At 57.7% G+C, this 21,367-nt stretch overlaps 1 protein-coding gene and 1 long non-coding RNA gene across 4 annotated transcripts in view; one reads left to right on the plus strand and one right to left on the minus strand.

Annotated features, from left to right (window-relative positions):
- Positions 1 to 4,944: 4,944 nt before the first annotated feature.
- Positions 4,945 to 21,367, minus strand: part of SARDH (sarcosine dehydrogenase) — a 63,215-nt gene continuing 46,792 nt past the window's right edge. For 2 of the 3 annotated variants that reach the window (XM_025475678.3, XM_049114371.1), the window contains 4 exons: positions 9,812 to 9,974; positions 9,153 to 9,321; positions 7,308 to 7,443; positions 4,945 to 5,826 (listed from right to left, as the gene is read on the minus strand). In XM_025475678.3, the coding sequence (XP_025331463.3) occupies positions 5,701 to 5,826; positions 7,308 to 7,443; positions 9,153 to 9,321; positions 9,812 to 9,974 (594 nt within the window). In that variant the 3' untranslated portion in view covers positions 4,945 to 5,700. Of the gene's footprint in view, positions 5,827 to 7,305; positions 7,444 to 8,233; positions 8,557 to 9,152; positions 9,322 to 9,811; positions 9,975 to 21,367 lie in introns of those variants that run through there. The other variant, XR_007413075.1, reaches the window with a different exon arrangement.
- Positions 7,112 to 20,251, plus strand: LOC112677417 (uncharacterized). Its single transcript, XR_003147026.3, has 4 exons — positions 7,112 to 7,873; positions 8,631 to 8,788; positions 9,062 to 9,572; positions 18,704 to 20,251. It is a non-coding gene; the product is annotated as an uncharacterized LOC112677417 (long non-coding RNA).

Consider the following 21,367-nt stretch of genomic DNA (forward strand, 5'->3'; position numbering starts at 1 on the left):
TCCTCTTGCCTCTGGGGACAGCCTGTTGTGCTCCTCCTGCAGGGACCCCTGCCCATACCCTGCCCACCCTGGCTCCCGGCACCCACAGCCCTGCCCCAGCAGGACGACTGCATCCCTGCTCCTGCTAAGAGCTGCCGCTGTGAACACACTGGTTCTGGGCCAGCACGCCCAGCAGAGCCACAGCACAGCTGTTTCTGCTCCCGTTGACAGGAAGGGAAACTGAGGCGTACAGACCTACAATTAGGTGCATGGTCCCATGGGGGACTCAGCAAGTGCACATGGTAGGAACCCTTTTTTACCCAAAAACAACCCTCCAGGGCCAGCGCACTACCTTGGCAAAGTCCCTCCAACAATCCTCCAGGATCTTCTGACCTGTTGGCTGGTGAAAGAGCCAGGGTCCTGCAGGCTGCGTTCCCGTTCTCTCTGCTGTGTGGCCCCTGGGCAAGCTGCTTTCCTCCTCTGGGCCTGTCGCCCTCGCTGCCCACGGAGGGGCAGGCGCTGCTAGGGTGACAGCACCCATCAGTTGTGCAGTGCCCCAAGTCCCGGCCTGAGCTATGCTCTCCCAGGATCCACTTTGAGAGGGCCTGGGGGTGGGGCAGGTCGGCGTTCTCGTCCGTAGGCTCAGAGCAGAGCAGGGGTGTCTGCCTGAGCTGGTCCCCGCGCGGCACGGCTGTGCTGCCTGGTGACTGTTAGTCTCATGCGGCCGCTCAGGCTTAACCTTCGACGAATTAAAATGATGCAAAAGAGAACATTTGGGTTTTTCGGTCACACCTGCCACATGGGAAACGCTACACAGCTACCTGTGGCCGTGGCCACTCTGCCACCGGGCTGGGCCGCCCCAGCCTCGCTGAGCTGTGTGGGCGCGGGGAGCCGGGGAACAGGTGCACCTGACAGGCGGTGGGGGGCCCGGTCTGCTAGGCCTGCACAGAGCATCTGGGCCATCGCGGGGGTGCCAGGATTTTCCACGGGGGCATTTTGGCAGGAGCCGTCTTGATGGTTAGGTATAATCCATCACACTACGGATGGTTTGGCACCCCCTGGTCCCCCAACACCTGCACCCCATGCAAAGCATCAGCAGCACACCCTGTTGTGACCAGAAGTGCCCAAGGGCCTGCAAATGCCCGGCATGGACAGGCACGGAACACTCTCTGCTCCTCCCCTCCCACCGCCAGGCTGTTAAAGGGTCTCTTGGTCCCAGCCCCCACCCACATGTGCCATCGTGCAGACAGACACACCAAGCTTCAGGGACCCCTGGGTGCTCCCACTGTCTCCACTGCAGCAAAAGACAAAGCTTCTCATTATTGCACAGCAGCCCCCTCCTTTCGTCCCCTCCAGCCCTGGTAACACGCACTGAAAACCACAATCTCCCTGGGACATGCACTGTTCATTCTATTTTCTCCCCACATACCCACCCGGCCTCACGCACACACTCCACACTTGCCTGCATTTTCAGGAGGCTCTGGGATGGAAGGCAGCCCAAGATGTCCCAGGAGTCCCAGGCCAGAAACCTCTGTTATTGTGGAAGATTCCTAACAGGGACTTGGGGAGCCTTCAAGGGAAGATTCTAGACTAGAATCCAGGAGGCCCTGGCTCCCTTCTCAGGAACTTCAGAGAGGCTGGGTCGTGACCCCCTTGAAAACCCAACCTACGTGGGCCCAGAATGGACCTGAGAGCATCACGACTGCCCCCAAGGTGGGTCCCCTGTCCCTCGTCTCCTTCGTCCCTCTGGTCCTGGGTCTTCTGCTACCACCACCTCCCTCTCCTTCCTGCAGTCTGACATACTCATCCGATCCCAGCTGTGGAGCAGGCCCTACAGTAGCCTAGGCGCTGGGGCTGGACCCGGTTCGTCCTCCTATCTGCATTCCAGCCAGGGAGGAGACACCCAGCCAACATGCACTTGAGAAACACACAGTATGTGGATGGTGGCGAGCAGCAAGTAGATCAGGAGAGGGAGCAGGGTGCACAGGTGGCCAGCAGGAACTGTCTTGTTGACAAAGGAGAAAGTGACCTGAAGGACCTGACGAGGGGAGTCCCATGGATGTCAGAGAGGATCTTCTGGAACAAGGAAGGGCCGTGCAAAGGGCCTGAGGCACCAGCAAGGAATAGGGAGGAGACCAGTGTGGCTGAGCAGACTGGGCAAGGGTGATGGGAGGACAAGCGTGAGGCCGGAGAGGCCGTGGTGGGGAGGCCATAGCCCACAGAGGCTGGCGCAATAACCAGGGGCAGGGTGTGGTGATGTGGCCCAGGGAGGTAGCCATGGAGGCGGGTGACAGGGTGCCAGATGCCCTGACACGTTCTGTCTTTCCGCCCTTTGTCCTAGGCCCAGGACCTTTGCCTCTGTTTGGGGACCTTTGCCCTCTGTCCTTCTCCCAAGTCAGGAATGGAGGCTTTGTCCTGGGCTTTGCTCCTGCTCCTTCCTCATCTGACAGACAGGGTCTCTTCTGGGTGGGGGAGAGGAGGGGGGGAGAGGGGAGGAGGGGGACAGGAAGGAGGGAGGAAAGGGGAAGGGATGAGGAGGAGGACAGAAAAGAAGGGAGAGGGGAGGAGGGAGAAGGGGACGGGAGGGGGGACAGAGAGGAGGGGGAGGGAGAGGAGGGGGGATGAGGAAGAGGGGATGGGGGGAGGGCCGCCCAAGGTAGAGGCTTAGGGCCCAAGGTGGCAGAGCTGGGGGGGCCTGGGTGCTCATGCAGAGTGACCTGGGTGACCTGGTCAGAGAGGGGCTCCCAAGTTCACCCCCATTTACAGGGTTAGCACGTCTGCAGGGGTAGCCTCAGGCTGTAAGCATTTAACCAGGGAGCCCGCAGAACGGAGGTGAGAGTGTGGGGCATGTGCTGAGCCGCTGTGCTGGGGTTTCATTGGGGAATCAGGGGGACAGTGGCACCCCCCTTCCCGCTGGGTGGAGCTGCTGGCTGCCGCCCTGCCTGATGGCACCCCGGCAGCTGGTGGCCAAGCTCCGCCCGGCCCTTCCCAGCCACCAGCATCTGTTCCTCCTCAGGACTGGATGCCCCATTTTCTCCCTTTTGTGAACTCTGGGCAAGGACTCTCGGAGGAGTCAGGACCTTACAGGGTCCTAAGGGTCTCCCGCTGGGGGCATCCCCAGGCTGAGGCAAAGCACAGAGTAGTATGACTCTGCCCCCTACTCCCCTTTGTAAACCGGACAGCTGAGGCTCAGGTGAGGTAGGACACTGGGTCTCGTGGCAGGTCAGGCCCACCCCAGGACCTTAACATATGATGGACTTGTTGTCTACGACCGCCTCTGGTGTGTTTCTGGTGCCACTTTTTCCCTGACGCTTCCACTGTCCCTTCTGTCTGCCATGCTGGAGGGAGGAGGGCACGTGCCAGCTCCTGGCATGTGAGGCATCTGGGAAAGGAGGGAGCAGGGATTCACCTGTGCTTTCTCCTCCAGGGCCTTTGGTCAGTCCTCACTGGGGAGGCGGGCACCTCGTCCCTGCCAGCCGGGCTCCTCCCCACTTACCCCTGGAAGACCAGAGGCAGCGTGCTGGCTGCTCTGGTGCAAATGCCCATGCTGTGTGCAGGGACCAGGGCCCCGAGTGGTCTCTGATGGTGCAGGACAGCCCACCGCATAGACAGGACCCTGCCCTCCAGAGGGGCAGGGTGCCCCCTGCACCCTCTGAGCCCCAGGGACTGCCGAGGCCAACACACAGGCTGAGTCTGAGGGAATGGGGGCCTCCTCTCTGCTTGTCTGACCCCAAGCCAAGCTCAGCCCAGCTTGCCCAGAGTTCCCGACGGGCAGCGCTCGGGCACCGTGAGGGTCACAGAGCTGCTTGTCCGGTAAAACCTTCAAGATCATGCAGGGCAACAGGTGACCAGATGGAGGGCAAGGAGGGACTGACCCGGGGGCACTGGGAGGGGATGGTGATGGGGCCGTTCCTAAGCCACCAAGAGCACGCCTGGGGCCTCGGCCACCTGGACCTTCCTGGAGCTGGAGGATGTGGCAGGAGAGCTTGGGAGGTGGCTCACAGCCTCTCCCACGTGGTGACCTGCTGCCCCTTCCGAGGGACCGGGGCTATTTCTCCCCAGCACAGGGGCATGCACAATGACAGCAATGGCCCAGCCTGGGAGGCAGGGGTAGGATTGCAACCTGGGTCTGCCCCCACACACACCCTCAGCCTCTGCCCACCCGGGACAGGCTGTTGGGGGATCGGGGGGACACAGGGCCGGCCCAATCCAGGGCTCTGGGGCCAAACCACAGAGCCTGGAGAAGTGGGCCAAGGCCTTCTGGGAAGCTGTCTCCCCACCTCTCCATTTCTGGCCCCTCGAGGTCCACTTGGCTTCCCCCAGACTCTCTCGGGCAGGAGCCAGCCTTGCCTGTGGGCAGCAGGAAAGGCTGCAGGTGCTCCGCTGCCTGAGGCATGTCAAAGCCAGGGGCCCAAGCTCCCCAACCTGCGGTCTGGCGAGGGGGCCAAAGGCCATCTGAAACCCAAACGTCTTCTCACGACTTTGACTTTATGAGCCTGACCGGTTCCAGCTCAGTCTGCAGTAGGGCTGCTCATGTGCACTGTGCTCATGTGTGGTGTGTGAGCATCTGACAGCAGCCGGGGCCCACCGCGGACTGCCCGCGGCCGCCCCCACATGCTGTTTCTTGTGTGTGTCCGCAGGAACCCTGTCCTTCTTGTCCCCTGCTCCCCAAAGGTTCAGGCATACTTGGGCAGGGACATCCTGCTGGTGTGAGTCCAGAAGGTGGAAGGGAGGGGGACCTGGGACCTGGGCGTGGAGCAGGAGGGACACCCACTCCAGCCAGGGAGGCAGGGACGAGGCTCACACAGGTCAATGTTAGTGAGTTCTGGCGGCCCAGAGAAAGGGAGCAAGGCAGTCACCCCCTTTGGAAGACCCTGTACACGGTCCTCCCCAGGGCCGCAAGACAAGAGAGTCAGCACGGGAGCTGGGTCCCAGTCAAATAGCAAGAATGGAGGCCACAAAGCATGAGGATCCCGTCAAGTTCTTAGCCAGCAGCACGCCCTCCTTACAGGCCCAGTGAGTGAGGCACCCTTGGAGAAATCAAGGCACTGGGTGGGGCCCTATGTGGCTGAGGAGGGCACCCAAGTGATGCCCCTCCCACCCCTGGCTTCTGCTCTCCTGTGATGGTCAGAAGGCTTTCCCACGTGAAAAGCAGGTCAAGGCAGGAAGAGCTTGCTTTCTAGATTTGTCCCGGCTGCCAGCATCTGGGACACGGCCCGACGGCGGCCACCAAGCCACGCTGGCACGTCTGCTCCTGCCTCCAACACTGTGCTCATGGCAGACAGCACCAGTCGGGCCTCACGCGATCGCCAGCTCTGGATGCACCTGGGAACTCTCCGGTGGCGCTCCGGGCAGTCCACCCGTCAGGCAGGCCGGGACGGCAGGTGAATCTCTGCCCCCTGCATCCACCCTGGGCTCACCAAGGGTTGACCGAGCATCTTCTCAGAGGCTGGTAGCAGGCCACATGCCGCGCTCCCTGCGCCCAAGGCCTTACAGGTTTGCTCTGGGGGGAGGGGGGAAGGGGAGGGGTGGGCCCTCTGGGTCTTGTGGCCATTCGGTTTGTGCCTGTTTGGGGGGTTAGCAGGCCCAAGAGCAGGGAGGGCCCATGGTCTGGTTGGGGTCCAGGTCCCGGGCCAGGGTGCCGGGCCCCGTGCGGATGGTCAGCAGGGACGGAGTGGGTCTCAGCCTCCCGGCCAGCTGAGACTCCGCCCCATGGGCACATCAGTAGATTCCCTTCACCCTCTTGTTGTCAGGGTCGAAGGGAGACCTCAGGTGAGCCCGGGCAGGGTAGGTCACCCCCATCCTCTCCAGAGCATAGTCCCCACTCTTCACGAAGTCCAGCGAGACCTGTTATAGAAGAAGAGGGTATGCAGGTCACTCATTATCTGGTGGCTGCTGGGCTCGTGCCCATCTGCTTCCAAAGGGGAGGCTCAGCCTTACTTCCTCCTCATGAGCAAACCCTTCTCTGTGCCAAGAGCCTCCTCTGAACTGGGGAGCTGCTCTGAGTGGGTAGGTTCCCTGACGTGGACTTGCCTGCCTGGGGCCCAGCAGAGCTGGGGTTTCTTCCCCAGGGCCGTATACCTCCGGTTCCTGAAACTTCCAATCCCTGGGAAACCCGGGAGCAGTAAACAGCCCATGTCCTGGACCCCTGGCATGCTGGCCCCGCTCAGGGACCCTGCTCTCAGCACAGAGCCCACACCCAGGGCCCAGCCACGGAGGGGGCATCTGGGGCTCTGCTCCAGGACGTCAAGGACTCTTCTCTCTTGGCCATGCAGGACAGGCCGGCTCAGGGCCCAGGTCCCCCAGGACCCCCAGGGTGGGAGCCGCTATGCCCTGCCCCCTCCCCAGGCCTATATGCCAGGCCCAGCTCATCCCTTGCACCCTGCCTGGGCTCACATCCACACCCTGCCTCCTCCTTCTCGCTGACCCTCCCAGGTGGCTCTCCCTCTGGAGTCTCTACTGGGGACAGGTAGGGGGATGCAGCCTGAGTTCTTGGAGAGAACCAGAAAGCTCAGCACCAGCTGAATGGGTGCCCTGGCCCCTGCAGTCTGAGCATTTGAGGGCCCCAATTTCCCAGCTATTACGGGGCTCATGCGGCACACTCCAGGGAAGTGAGCAGGTTTGGCCATAAAGGTACTTCGACTCTAGCTCCTCCTGCTCTGCTCTCACACCACATGGCCTGGCCCTTGCCACCTGACCTCCTCTCCCACTCCTGCCCCCCCACCCCTGTGACCAGCTGGCCTGGCAAGAGCTTCCAGCCACCTGGGACTTCGACCCCTGCCGAGCCTTGATGGGCCCTTTCTCTGCCCCTGCTCCCCGACTGGGTGTGGAGGGAAGAACCAGTCTCAGTGGGGGGTTTTGGGGGCTTATAAAGGGTCACGTGGCAGGATGTGCATGTGCCTACACATGCATCCGTGCGTGCCTACACACGTGTGCATACAGTCATGTGCACTGATGCGTGTGCCCCCCATGCCTGGGATGCCTCTGGGATGAGGGTAGGAAAGAGAGGACGATGGTCCTAGAGGACCCGAACCCTGCCTCTGCTCACCCCAGCGTCCGCCCCAGGCTGGAGGTCTGCGTCTGGCTGTAGGAGCCGAAGTCCCTGGCCTAGAGACTTTCAGACCAACAGAATCCTGGAGATCCCAAAGTTAGATTCTTCCAGACAGAAAACACAGAAAGCGCTCCCAACCCAGAGATGCGGCCCCATGAGCAGTGACCCCGGGTACCCCCGCCCAGGTGCTGCAGGGGTGTGTGTGGCACAGAGGTGCTAGCGCGGCGCCCAGCGAGGAACCGGGCTCTCCTCGGCAGAGATGGGGGGCAGGACTCACCGGCCCGCCACTGGGGTCCCGGATGTAGCCATAGGCGAGGGTTTTGTCAATGAAGAACCCAAAGTCAGCTCTCCGGATGTGGCCTACCACCTGGCCGTTCCTCCAGATGGCCTCTAGGCCGAACATGGGCACTTTTCTGGAAAAAGCAAGACAGATGGCTGCTGGGGCCCTGGAGTTCCAGAGGGGTGCTGCGCCCCACCCGCCCGCGACCACAGGGCCAGCTCGGCCTCCCGGGGATGCCAGCGCACAGGCTCCGGGCCCTGGACGACCAAGTAGAAAAGACGGGAACGGGCCCTGCCCCCGAGTCTGCAGAAGGCCGCGGTGTTCCGGAATCGGGGAAGGCCCACCTTCCACTGGTTTCCCCCGACTTCTGACCAATGTAACCTTATGCCCCTAGGCCTGCTTTCCTCCGCCTCCAGGCTCTCTTTTCACAGTACGACGCATAATCTCGCAAAAGTCCTTTTCTTTAGAACATAAGGTATGAGCTGACTATAAAGTCTTTGAAAATTCAGAACAGAAAACAGATTAACCTGCGGTCACGGCAGCGCCACCCCCGTAAGTAACCGGTGAGTCTGGACGCGGATCTTTTCCGACTCCGCCCTCCAGGGGCCTCTTTCGTGGTGTGTAGGGAGAGCCTGACGGGTGTCCGGGGCCACACCGGGTGCCGCCCCACGTGCCCCCCGGGAGAGGGACGAGCCCAGGGGAGCCAGGCTGGGTCCTCTGATGCTGATGTGGCTGTGTGGATCCCGCCCTGAGCTGAGGTGTGTGGACAGGGTCTGGGGGCCTCTGTGACGTCTGAGAGAAGACGGTGGGACAGATGGATGTTCCGCGGCGCACCCCTGCTCTTTCATTCACCCTCGTCCTGCAGGCTACATGCTGTTTGCAGGCGAGGAAACGGGCTCGGGGAGGCCACCAGCCTGGCTCACCGCAGAGAGCAGAGGGGCAGCTCCTAGCGGCTCCACAGCTGGCACCTTGGCTGTGACCTTCCTCGGGTTGGAGACCATCCATAGCCTCAGCACCGGGTGGATTTGGCAGCCCAGCAGAGAACCCCTGGGTGGGGCGAGCCAGGCTGTGACAGGTGCTGTCCGAGGCTGTTCCTAGAGCCTGGCATCAGGCTGCAGGTGCTTTCTGCAGGGCCGGGGGTGGAGGGGCTCCACAGACCCCTTCTCCGTCTGCGTCTCCAAACTGGAGCTAAGCTGCTCCCCAAGAGGTAGACAAGCTGCACGCGGAGGGCCAGCCTGACAGGAGCCTGGGGAGAAGCAGCAGGACGATGACAAGCCACAGCTCTGCTCCCTTTCTGCCTCCCCCCTCTGCCCCCTGTAGCTCTTGACACTTCTTTTGATGGCTCCAGAAATCTGGGAGAAGTGGCTTCACTTGCGGCTGCCTGTCAGCAGCAGATCAATAAGGCCCGGCCGCCACCGTCCTGGAGACTGTTGCTACTTGGAGTCCCGCGGAGCCACGGCGGTGCTGACTGCAGCCTGGTACTGTCATTTCAGAGTAGCTGGTCCCAAGTGGAAACCAGGGACGGCAGGGGCCCAGCTCCTGAGGACAGAGCTGAGTGGACAGAGCTGAGCTACCCTGTCCCCTGGCACCTGAGGTCTCCAGCTGGAAGTGGGGATGGTGGCCCCAGTCCAGGGCGTGGGGAGGACTGCACCAGAACACAGTGGGAGGTCACAGTGACTGGGAAGCCAGACCCTCAGTGTAGACGCGCCTGCAGGGAGGTGGCTTAGAGGTGCACCTTTCTCTTTCAAAAGCTATGTTTGAGGAGGGTGTGCCCTCACCACATCTCCTGGGGCCTTGCTGACCCTGCCCTACCAGACGGACGCAGGACCATGGGATACTCACTCATCCACCGTGAAGCACACCAGGCGCCGGGGGAGGCCGTGGGCCCACTGCTTCTCCAGGGCCTCCCGCCCCAGGAAGGGGACAGCCGACTTGAGCTTGCAGGTGAAGGCCAAGCCTGCCTCCAGGGGACTGTCATCTGGGCGCAGGTCGGCATGCCAGTGCCGGTAGCCTGTGGGGAGGAGAACCCGGGCTCAACACCCAGCAGAGGTGGGGGACAGGCTCATCCGAAGACCCCAGGGGTGTATGTCATCCTTGCTGCCGAAGGTCCCCTGGGCAAGCCCTCAGGAACAGACGCCCCTTCCGACCTCTGCACTGCCCGTTGAGGCGCTGGAGAGGCACCTGGGCAGCACTGCCCAGATATTCTTCAAACCTCCTGGGGAAGCCCAAGCACTGAGTCCAAATTCAGCTCCACAAGGCCGGGTAAGCACCTGCCCCCCTTGCCCTCCAAGCACAGGTGCCAGAGACCCCCCGTGCCATCCCCAGGACTGTGGGGCAGACCTGGTTCATGGGCAGGGCAGGAAGGGTGTTGGGGGTGTCGGCTGGGGAGGAAGACACGAAGGGGTAGAGGGGAGGCAGAGAAGGGCTGGAAAGAAGTGCAGGGGGCGGCAGCTGCCCTGCCTGCAGCATGGCTCTGGGCACCGTGTGGCTCCTGCACATACCTTTCTCGATGCTCAGGGAGTCGATGGCCCGGTACCCAGCGTTGACAAGGCCGTGCTTGGTGCCTGCGGTCATCACAGCCTGGTACACAGGCACACAGGCCGACCTGGGCACATGCAGCTCCCAGCCCAGCTCCCCGACAAAGGAGAGCCTCATGGCCCGCACCTGGAAGGACAGGGCAGTGCTCAGACCTGGGCCCGGGTCAGGAGACCCAGGTCAAGGCCCAGCTGCCACTCACTGGTGGACACTGCCTACTGTCACCATTCTCCTTAGCTGGCCCTGGGCCCAGGCCGGCCTGCCACCAAGAAGTGGGGTCTCCGAGGACAGAGTTCCAGGCTCTGGAAATCCTTAAAAGCACTTGACGGGATGAGCACTGAGTGTTATACTATATGTTGGCAAATTGAACTTCAATAAATATATATATATATATTTTAAAATATATATATTTATATTTATATTTAAAAAAGAAATCTTTAAGGGGAAGAATAAGGAGTGTCAATGCTAGGAGTGTGAGAAAGTAGACACATGGTGCCCAGGCCTCAAGTCTTCTAAGTCTCTGTGTGAGTGAGTGTCCTGGGGTGGCCATACCAGATGGGGGCTTCAAACAGCAGAAAGGTATTGTCTCCCAATTCTGGAGGCTCAAAGCCCCACATCACGGTGTCAGCAAGCTCTAGGAGAGGGTCCCTCCTGCCTCTCCCAGCTTCTGGTGGCTGCAGGTGCTCCTTCGCTGGTGGTCACACCCCTCTGATCTCTATGTTACATGGCTTCTGCTCTGTGTCTGTGTCTCCTCTACTTTGATCTTTCATCAGGACACTTGCCATTGGAGTTGGGACCCACCCTGATCCTGGATGATCCCATCTTAAGATTCTTTTTCTTTTATTCTTTTTTTAAAATTTTTATTTTTTATGATAGTCACACAGAGAGAGAGAGAGAGAGAGAGAGAGAGAGAGAGAGAGGCAGAGACACAGGCAGAGGGAGACGCAGGCTCCATGTACCAGGAGCCCAATGTGGGACTCGATCCCGGGTCTCCAGGATCATGCCCTGGGCCAAAGGCAGGCGCTAAACCGCTGTGCCACCCAGGGATCCCCCATCTTAAGATTCTTATGTTAATCTCATCTGCAAAGATGCAATTTCCAACTAAGGCCATGTTCACGGGTTCTGGACGGGGGGCCAGGATGCAGACATCTGTTTTGGAGGCCACCATTCAATCACCACTTTGGTGAGTGTCCCGGACTCCCTCCGGCCTCAACTTCCTCACCTGTAAATGGGGTCAGGAGCCTGGCCTTGTCTGTCTTAAGAAGCGCTGAGGGATGTGGGTGAAGGAGTTGGGGGGAGGACGGTGGCTCAGCTCATGGCTCACCATGGCTGCACCCGAGGGGGGTGCAGAGGTACCAGGAGGGGAAGCAGACAGGCGCTGGGTTGTCCTTGTGACTGCTCCCCAGCCTGGTCAGCCTCGGGCCCCAGGACCCGAGTCTTAGAAGGACCTGGCCAGAAGCACAAGCCAGTTCTAGGGCAACCACGCCCAGAGTGTGCAAGTCCTGGGAAGGAAGGCCCCTGTCTGGGAGGCACAGGCCTGGCTGGAAGGTTAGCAGAGTTGGAGGCTGCAGAAAGTCCTTCCGGGGGAGCAGGGTCCAGGGTGCAGAGCTGGAGCAGGTGAGTTCCCCAGGACACCTGCTCACACAGTGACTTAGAAGAGTTGAGGCCTGGGAACCACGTGTCTACCTCCCTGCCCTGGGAGGGTGGGACAGAAAGATGTGCCATGGGGTTGGAAGGACCTTGCCACTAGGCTGCAGATGCTTGTGAGTCATTTGAGTGAGAGCTGGGTGGGCCGCCCAACCCCATGGAGAAGACAGTACTGTTCACACAGTGTCCCTGGGCAAAGTTCTTCACAAACATTACGTCACTGGAGCCCTTCTCAGCCCCACACAATGGTGGGGACTGAAGTAAACAATATCCAGGGGACAACACAAAAGCAGAGGCGCCACGCAGAGCCTGAGCACACACATCTCGGATGGGGCAGCGGGTCTCTCTGTAGGTGTGGTGGGCACACCTGTGTACTGGGCTAGCAGCACCACAGAGGCCACAAGCAGCAGGGGGCACAACTCCCTGGCCAATGGCCGATGGCTGGTGGCCGGGGACTTGTCCTGCAGAGTTGGTTTGCTTGCCTGATGTTTCCAGACCCAGCTACAGGTGTCTGCTTCCTGGCCTTTGGGCAAATCCTGGAGCCCACTGTGTCCCCACAGGTGAGGTCAGCCCCAGGACTGCCCTGGTCACAAAAGGGACAAGGAGAGCACAGCAGGATGCAGAGCTCATGGAGACAGAAGAGCTTACCCCATCACAGCCATGAGTGGAAAGCCCACCTGTGCAGCTCCGGCCGGGATCCTGTCTACACAGGAGGGAGCGGAGGCTACTCTCCCGGACATTGACCCAGCTCCTTATAAATCTGACACTTTAATCACATTGCTGCTGAGGGGCTGGATTCTGAAAGCTTTTGAAACAGTGAACATTTGCTCTGAGTTGCCATTTGCCCAGGCCTCTCAGAAAACTCAAAATTGACACAGAAAATGTACTGTTGACATTTCCCTGCTTCCCTAGTGCAAGCCGTGGGCCCCTGACAAAGATTGCCTTGTCAACGGGGTTCTAATTTTAGACAGCCCACGGAGGAGCTTGGGGCTCAAAGCCAATCTCGCTTTGAAAAAGGGAAAATCATTTTTAAAGCTCTCCCACTAATGGCCGAGGATGGCAGGTTCATGTCAGACATACATGCTCCCAGTTAAGTGAGAGGGTCAGGCACTGGGGCTCAGCTTGAATTCACTGGTGGGATAGAGCTCCCCCAGGCCCTCCTGCAGCTCCTAGGAGTCCCAAAAGGCCAGGGGCTGGCCGGCCTGGCTTTCCACTATACCCTTGTGCTCGGGCCCAGCACACAGTAGGTGCTAAAGAAATACTTCTTGAATGATGGAAGGAAACTGGGGCGGATAGACCTCTGCTTCTGGCAAAGTGAGGGAAAGTCTGGGCACTCCAGGTGCCTTCCTAAATTCACAGGATTATTGGTTCTCGAGATATCCTGCATTTGTCTCCACTAAAGCAGTAGAGTTAGGGGAGTCCTCGTTTCCTCTGGGCAGGGACATGTAGTAAAAGTGGAGAGCTGAGAATGAGGATACCCCATGTGGTCAACCTCTCCCCACCTCCATGCCCCCATCCCATAGACAGAGGAGGCCAGCGCTTCTGCTCCTCAAGTTCATGGGAAACATGGCTCCTGGTACACAGTCATCTGCCAGTAAAGACTGCGTTGGATTGAACTTAAAAGTAAGCCCCAAAATGAAGCAAATTCCCTTGCAAAACAGAGCCCCACTCTCTTACAGGAACCACAGGCTCTGGATGGAGTCACAAAATCATGGAAGGTCATCAGGAAGGGCCTTAAAGGGGTTTTATTTAAGGCCTCTTCTCACCCTAAAGACACCCCGCCCCCCGCCAGATACTGTTGGAATTAATAAACACATTCAACGAGGTTGCAGGATACAAAATCAACATGCAAAATTCAATGGCATTTTTCTACCTTAACGAGGAAATATCCAAAAAGGACATTTTTTTCAAAATTCCATTTATGATAGCATCAAAAGGAATAAAATACTTAAAAGTAAACCAAACTATGGAGGTGAAAGACTCCTACAAAACTTTGCTGAAAGAAATGAAAGATGATACAAGTAAATGGAATGACACCCTATGTTCACACATCAGAAGACAGTACCATTAAGACATCAATACCACCCAAAGTGATCGGCAGATTCAACGTATCCCTCTCAAAATCCCAGGTACTTTTTGCAGAAATAGGAAAATGCATTCCAGCATTCACAGGGGATCTTAAGGGACCTCAAATAGCCAAAAGGATCTTGAAGAAGGCTGCAGGACTCTCAGTTTCTGATCTCATAACTTACTACGAAGCTTCCGTAATCAAAATAGTGTGATACTGGCATAAAAGCAGACACATAAACCAGTGGAATAAGAAAGAGAGCCCAGAAATAAGCCTTCATGGATATATGGTCAAGTCATCTTCAACAAGCTGCTGAAACCACTCAACAGGGGAAGAAACAGTCTCTTCAACACATGTTGTTGGGGAAATTGGATATCCACCTGCAAAAGAATGAAAATGGACCCTGATCTTGCCTAATATACAAATTTTAACCCAAAATGGATTAAAGACCTAAGTGTAAGTCCTAAAACTATAATACTTCCAGGAGAAAACAGGGGAAAGCTTCACGACACCCGACTTGGAGATGACCTCTTGAATATGACACTAACGGTACAGGCAGCAAAAAGCAACATTAGTCACATGGGACTACATCAAACGTGAAAACTTCTGTGCATCAGAGGAAAGTGCCAACAGTGAAAAGGCACCCTACTGAGTAGGAGAAAATATCTATGAATCATATATCTGATAAGGGGTTAATATCAAGAATACATAAAGAACTCCTACAACTCAACCCCAAACGAAACAAATAACCTGACTAAAAAATGAGCAAAGGACTCGAATTGGTATTTTTTCCAAAGAGGATACTCAGATGACCAACAATTATAACTTGCAAGGATGGTCATTATCCCTAATCATTAGAGAAATGCAAATCACTACCACAATGAGATACGAGCTCACACCCACTAGGATGGCCGCCATAAAACGAAATAAAATAAACCAGAAACTAAGCGGTGTTAGCAGGGGTGTGGATAAAGCTGAACCTGTAGGCACAGCTGGTGTAACTGCTAGGGAAAACGGTACAGAGATTCCTCGAAAAATGAAAAATAGTATGGCCACACGTCCAGCAATTCAACTTCTGGGTAGATGCCCAAAATGACTGAAAGGAAGATCTGGAAATGTTTGCACACGCATGTTCCCAGCAGCGTTATTCACAATAGCTAAGAAGTCGAAGCAACCCACGTATTGGCTGACAGATGAATAGATAAATAAAGTGGGGTCTGTCCATACAACGGATGTTATTCAACTATTAAAAGGAAGGAGATCCTGATACCTGCCACAACATGCACAGACCTTGAGGACAAGAGGCTGAGTGAAATAAGCCAAACACAGAGATGAACCCTACATGATTTCATTTTCATGGAATTAAATTAGTCAAACTCATAAGAGACAGAAAGCACATGGTGGTTACCAGGGGCTGGGGGAAGGACAAATGGGGGTTGTTACGGAGCATAGAGTTGCCGTTCTGCAAGATGAAAAATTTCTGGAAATCTTTTTGCACAACAGTGTGAACCCAGTAAACACTACTGAAGTACATGCTTAAAAAAGGTTGAGATGATAAAAACGGAACACCCTTTTCTCCATGGATGGGCGCCTAAAGCCTCGAGGGACTGGGTGATTTGCACTTTCTTGATGCTCTCGGTGCCAGGAGCAAGGGGGGCGGGCGGCAGATGCTGACACAGGGAGGTGAGGCGCCAGCTGCCTGCAGAAGCAGCAGGCACCGTGGTAGCTGAGAGTGTGGGCTCGGGTTTAAATCTGAGTCCCCAGTGCTGCATCCCTAGTGACTGCCTCCCTCTGGGTCTCTTCCGCAAGCCCTACATGATAATGGTGTGTCCTTCATAGGCTCCTGGGAGTGCTCAGCAGAATTGTCCCCATGAAACCCCAGGCAGGGTGCTCACAGGTGGTGAGGCGGTGCTACCGTCATGCCCATTTCACAAATGAGGAATTGGGATGATCTGGAGAGTCCGGTCACTTGCCCCAGGCCCACTGATGTCCTGGGAAACATTTGATAATCAGCTCTGACCAGGGGCGGGGGCGTCATTCTGCAGCATTTACCACTTCCTGTGGTGTAAATACCCCCACATGGCCCATTTCAGGCCACTGATGAGTTTACCAGCACTCACCAGTCTTCCCACAGATTTAACTCCCAGCTCTCCAGCTGGTACAAATCCATTCCAGCACACCCAGAGGAGGCCTCAGGACTAGTAAGCAGCTGTGCAAGCGCTCAACCAGCGTTTCCAACTGTAGAGCACGTGTGCAAAGCCATAAGATGCGCATGTTCCCTGCCATAGACTGACTCATTTGACTATTTTTGGGTGGCTGGGTTTCAGTAAAATCTTGGGTGCTTGGGTTTTCGTAAGATGTGCTTCAGGAGCTCAACCCCGTGCTTGGTGCCTCACTGCACTCCCACCAGCTTTCTGTGGACATGACTTGAATCCAGGGAGATGCTGAGTTACTGCCTGGGCTCAGATCAAAGGCCTCGTGGATGCCCAGTGGATCCCCAGGCAGGGGAGGCCACATGGCTCCCGTGGGATGCCCTGGGCATGTGCGTCATCCAGACAAGCCTGGAGTGTGACTTTCTGGGTAAATATCGCAGGAGGGCTCAAGCAGATGCGCCCACGGACACAGGCCAGCATGTCCAACCTTTTCAGATCACATTAGCTCATGGCAGTTTTACAAGTTTCCAGGCATTTGGTTGTGTAACAGCACCACCGACACCAGGCACATCCTCCAACTCAGTCATCTCTTAAATAAGTGAGGATCCCAGGGACCCTGGAAGCAAGGGCTGGGTCTGATCCCAGGGATAAGAGCCTGGGCAGCCCTCTGCAGAGGCCTGGTGCCCTGAACCCAGGAGGGGAAAATAGGTTCAAGGATCTTCATTTTTCAAACCCCCTGGAGGCTCCCAATATATCTTTGATTCTAATAATGTTCTGCTAGTGGGATGTGCAATTTCTCCCAGTGGTCAAGTCCACAAGGCTAGTGTGCAGTGGTGGTGACAGTGACGGTGGCGTGGTGGTGGTGATGGAGGTAATTAGGGTAGTAAAGATAGTGGTGATGGCAGTAGTTGGTGGGGGGAGTGGAGGTGGAGGCAGGGATGTTGATGAGGGTGATGGGGGTGATGGGGATGGTGGTAGAGGTGAGGATGGTGTGGTGGGCTTGGTGGTGGGGATGGTGATGGTGGTGGTTGTGGGGATGACGGTGGTGGTGACGATGGTATAGTGGGGATGATGGGGGTGGTAGGATGGTGGTGATGGGGATGATGGTGGAGATGGTGGTGCGGTCGTAGGGGGAGTGGTAGGGATGCTGGCGGTGGGGTTGTGTGTGGTGAAGGGGATGACTGGAAACTCATTTCCAAGAATAAGAATAAATAAAAGGTACGATGCTCAAATCATATGCCAGAAACTTGACCGTCCCTAAGGATCTGAAAAGCTCCGTAGAAACTGTGCGGCCCTCAGACTTCCCGTCCCAGGCCCCGGGCATGCCGGGGAGGCCGCAGACCCTGCCCAGCCAGCTGCCCCTGGGACCACAGGTTCAGAGCCACTGATCAGAGCTACGGACGGTCCCTGAGGAAGACAGCTGGCTGTTGCACCCACAGAGCGAGGCCGCGGCTGCAGAGTGAGAACGGCCAGCGTTCCCTGCAGAAAAAGGTTGGAGTCCTGCCCTGGAGGAACTTCTGGAATCTCTGACGCTCACGCCCCAGGGTCCCTCAGGGCCATCCATGCTCACTCTAGCCACACCTTGACTTACACTTCCGCGGCAAGCAGACATCCCCCAGGGGACACCTTGAACCGCCGCTGTGGCCACACGGATTTCTGGGCTACACCCACGGGCCCCGCCCATAGCCCCCCGACTTTCTAGAGCCACTGTGAAACTGCACAGGTCCTACAAAGCGCTTTTAGGCAGTGGTGAAAACTGAAGGCCCGGGGGGCTCTGTTGGGAGGCCCGAGCCTCCGACCATCTGCACAACGTGTGCAGGTGGGCGAACATTCCACCCTGAGTGAATTGAATCCCAACGTGCCACGGCGAGGACTCCACACCATCAGAAGAAATGTAATTTCCTTTTGACCTGAAATTCTTTTTCAGAAGAAAATTGCTTGTTGCTGTGCCTCACAATGTGCTCGCCACTTTCCGGCGGTGGGGGGAGGGGGGTGGCTGTCCTCGGCCGAGGCACCAGGAACACCACATCCCCCCTCGAGGGGGACCACGCAGGGACCTCAAGGCCACCGTGTGGGAGGTAAGGACATCTGCTCAGTTGGCTGCCAAGGGGACAATTCCCTCCTCCCCTTCTTCCTCGAGGAATGCAAGGCTCACAGAAGCTTGGGGCCTGAGCATCTTGGGGAGATTGTTGCAAAACGAAGACGCTGCTCAGCCAGGGTTGTGCACCCACCTGTGTGCCGCGAGTGTGGGTCGCGGGGGACCGTGGCAGGGCCCTGCTCCCCAACCCTTGGCCGGGGTGCAGTCTGGGCCCGGGCCTCATCATTCTGTGTGTTGCGACCAGAAGGCCCTTGCTGGCTGCACAGACACACATTCCTCTCCAGCATCTGGGTGGCTGGGATCCAGTTACCTCCCATAAAACTTGGCCCGGCCCGTCCTCCCGCCCTAGCGCCTCTTCGCACTGAGGGATACGGCGCCAGGACTTGCTGAAGCCAGTGCAAGATATTATCAGGGAGAATGTGAAATCCCCCTGGATTCAGAGAGAATTCAGGCTGTCTGGGCAGACTCACAAGACAGCCCAGGAAGGATTTTAGATACTGTCTGCACTTTCTGTTGCAGGTGGGGAAACCGAGTCCAGGAGAGGCAGTCCTGGAAGGTCTGGGGCAAGTCTAGAAGCCAGGCCTCCAGGCCCCTGGCTCTGCTGAACACCAGGGTGACTCTGTTCCTGAACTTGTGGGTTCCGGGCTGATCCAGCTCCCACCTCCCCACCTGCCTGTGAGGCCACCATGCAGCCTAGGGCAGCGCAGGCCCCACAGCCGGAGGCCCAGCCAGGCTGACGTCCCCACCCCTCCTACTGGACAATGAGCCATGAAGCCCCTGCACCCTAGGCTCGTACGGTCCTAAAACACGGGATGGGGGCCCACTCTGAGGTCAGCAAAACCTGTAACTTCAACACCAAGGAAACTAAGCCTTTGCTTTGTTTTGCCCACAGCTCCCTGGCCCCTGCGAGAAGTGTCCCGGGGCAGGATTCCGGGACGCATGGGGTGCCCACTGACCACGCCCTCAGCTGCACCCCATCTTCGAATGCTCCCGCCCTTGTGGAGCTCATCTCCCACCTACCCCTGGCCCCCAGGGCTCCTGGGGACTCCCAGCTCCCTGAGGCAGGACGGGGTCCTCCCAGCAGGCCACACAGCAGGCAGCAGCAACCTGCAGAGAGTGGCAGGGAGGAGGAGGGATGAGACGACGGGCGTGTGACACTGCCAGGTGCCGTGTCGGGATTCTGCATAAATATGCTCCAGCTGGGCACTGACCAGGACAGTAAAATTCACTGCAGGACAGTAAATCTGTGTGTTTGGAGGGTTGGGTGTTGTACAGAGTGAGGCAGTGCCCCGGCCCTGGGCGCTGGTTCTCAGGGTCCCCTGCAGGCGGATGAGCTTCCAGCCGGCAGGAGAGACAAAGACGTCTCTGCTGACAACCCCAGGACATGTGTTCCAAGGTAGCCAGGCAGCAGGGAGATGGGGGACCCCCGTCCAAGGGCAGAGCCCCTGCCTGCCCAGCACAGGCGTGCTTGCTCCCCAGCCCAGAGGCCACCATCCTCTCCACCACCTTGTCTTCCTCACATTCGTTTTGCCAAGACTCCATCTCCCTGCTGTGAACGCCTGGGACCTTCCACATCCCCATGCTTGCCGCCTGGGGCCCTCTCTACGACACAGGGTAGGCTGTGCTGCAGGGTCCTTCCCGCACCTGCCCCCACCCCCACTTCCATCCCAGCTGGGGCAAGAGCTCATGGCGAGAAGGGGCCCACCTCTTCCATCCCAGAGCCTCCGGGCCCCCGCTCCGTGCCTGGCATCTGCGGGTCTCCCAGCCAACATGTCCCAAATTAAGTCCACAGCCAGGTAGGGGTGAGGGGAAACGGGGAGGGCAGAGGTGGGAAGAGGACCCGCCCAGCCCTGGGAATAGATCCACGGTTTAGACTAAGGGTAAGAGCTCAGATGAGAACCAGGACAGACCCATTGTGGGCCAAGGGTGTCCATCTCCTGAGGGCGGGACCCGGCATAGGGGGCTCTGTGCTTTTGTACCTGCGCCCTCCCAAAGGCCTAGGAGAGCACCAGGCCGGCGTGGGGTGGGGGGTGGAAACACAGAGAACACCAAATGATGAGCAAGAACACAGCATGGAATGACCCGGAAGGCCAGGACTGTGTACCTGGGGCACCTGTCTCCAGGTCTGTCTCTGGGCCTGAGGAACCTGCCGTAGGTCAATAATCAGACTCATAGAAGGAGCACCGTGGACGGGGAGCTCATCACTGGGCTATTCCCAGAGTGCTGCCCAAGGAGCTGAGAGAGGGTCAAAGGGGTTCTCAGGGAGTGTTTAGAGGACTCAGAGGACTGCTAGACCCGGGTGCCTGGGGAACTCAGCGGTTAAGCATTGGCCTTCAACTCAAGTCTTGATCCTATGGTCCTAGGATGGAGTCCCGCCTCGGGCTCCTTGCTCAGAGCCTGCCTCTCCCTCTCCCTCTGCCCCTCCCCCTGGCTTGTGCTCTCCCACACTCTCTCTCAAGTGAATAAATAAAATCTTTAAAAAAAAAGAAAGAAAAGAACCTTCTCAAAAAAAAAAAAAAAAAAAGAACCTTCTCAGGGTGGTTCAGTCAGTAGAGTGTGTGACTCTTGATCTCAGGGTTGTGAGTTCAAGCCCCATGTTGGGCATGGAGCCTACTTAAAAAAAAGAAAAGAAAAAGAAAGAAAGAAAAAAAATCTTCTCAATTAATTTGGGCAGCCCGGGTGGCTCAGCGGTTTAGTGCCGCCTTCAGCCCAGGCCTGGTCCTGGAGACCCGGGATCGAGTCCCGCATCGGGCTCCCTGCGTGGAGCCTGCTTCTCCCTCTGCCTGTGTCCCTGCTTCTGTGTGTATGTGTGTGTGTCTCTCATGAATAAATACATAAAATCTTTTTTAAAAAAGAGAAAGAAAACTGTTACACCCACCATCAGAGAATCAAGCCAGGTGGTGGCCTCGTACCTGTTTTAAACTTTGTGGACAGAGATCGGGGAGAGAAGGTTCGGTGAGGCACCCTGAATGAGGCCCGCGGCCTGGCTCAGGAGGGGCTGGCATCTTGCCCCAGGGCCCTGCTGGTGCACCAGCCTTCCAGGTGCCCGCGTGGAGAGAGGAAGGCTCAGAGGGGCTGAGGGCTGCACCCCAAGGGGCCGTGCTGAGAGGGAGCTCCGCCTCCAGCCGCCCCTCTTCACCACCACGCCACCCTTACAGTTGGAAACTGAGCACGGTTCACAAAGCAATAGAATACTTTCTGACGAAACCAGGAGACAAGTCCCAGAGGAGGTAGTGAGGACAAGCAGCCCCCTGGGTGTCCTGTGCCCTGACCTGGCATCCCACCGCACCTCATGTCCTGCCTGGGCTGCCCATTGCCCTAGAGAAGGGTTCATCCTGGAGGCTGGCCTCGCTTCCCCTCAGCCCGGGGCCTGACCCCGCCTGACACCCAGGCCCTGCTGTCCAACAAGCAGCCAGCCACGGGCCAGGGGTGCAATGGGTCAGCCCCCAAGGGTAGGAGGCAGCTGGAGCCCGCCGGCCGGACACAAGTCCCATTCCAGGTGCATCGTTGGAGTGGCCTGGGCCGGGAAGGGAAGGGCTCCCACCTGGTCCTCTCT

Source organism: Canis lupus, chromosome 9, assembly GCF_003254725.2.
Source record: "Canis lupus dingo isolate Sandy chromosome 9, ASM325472v2, whole genome shotgun sequence".
In the NCBI taxonomy this organism is placed as follows: domain Eukaryota; kingdom Metazoa; phylum Chordata; class Mammalia; order Carnivora; family Canidae; genus Canis; species Canis lupus.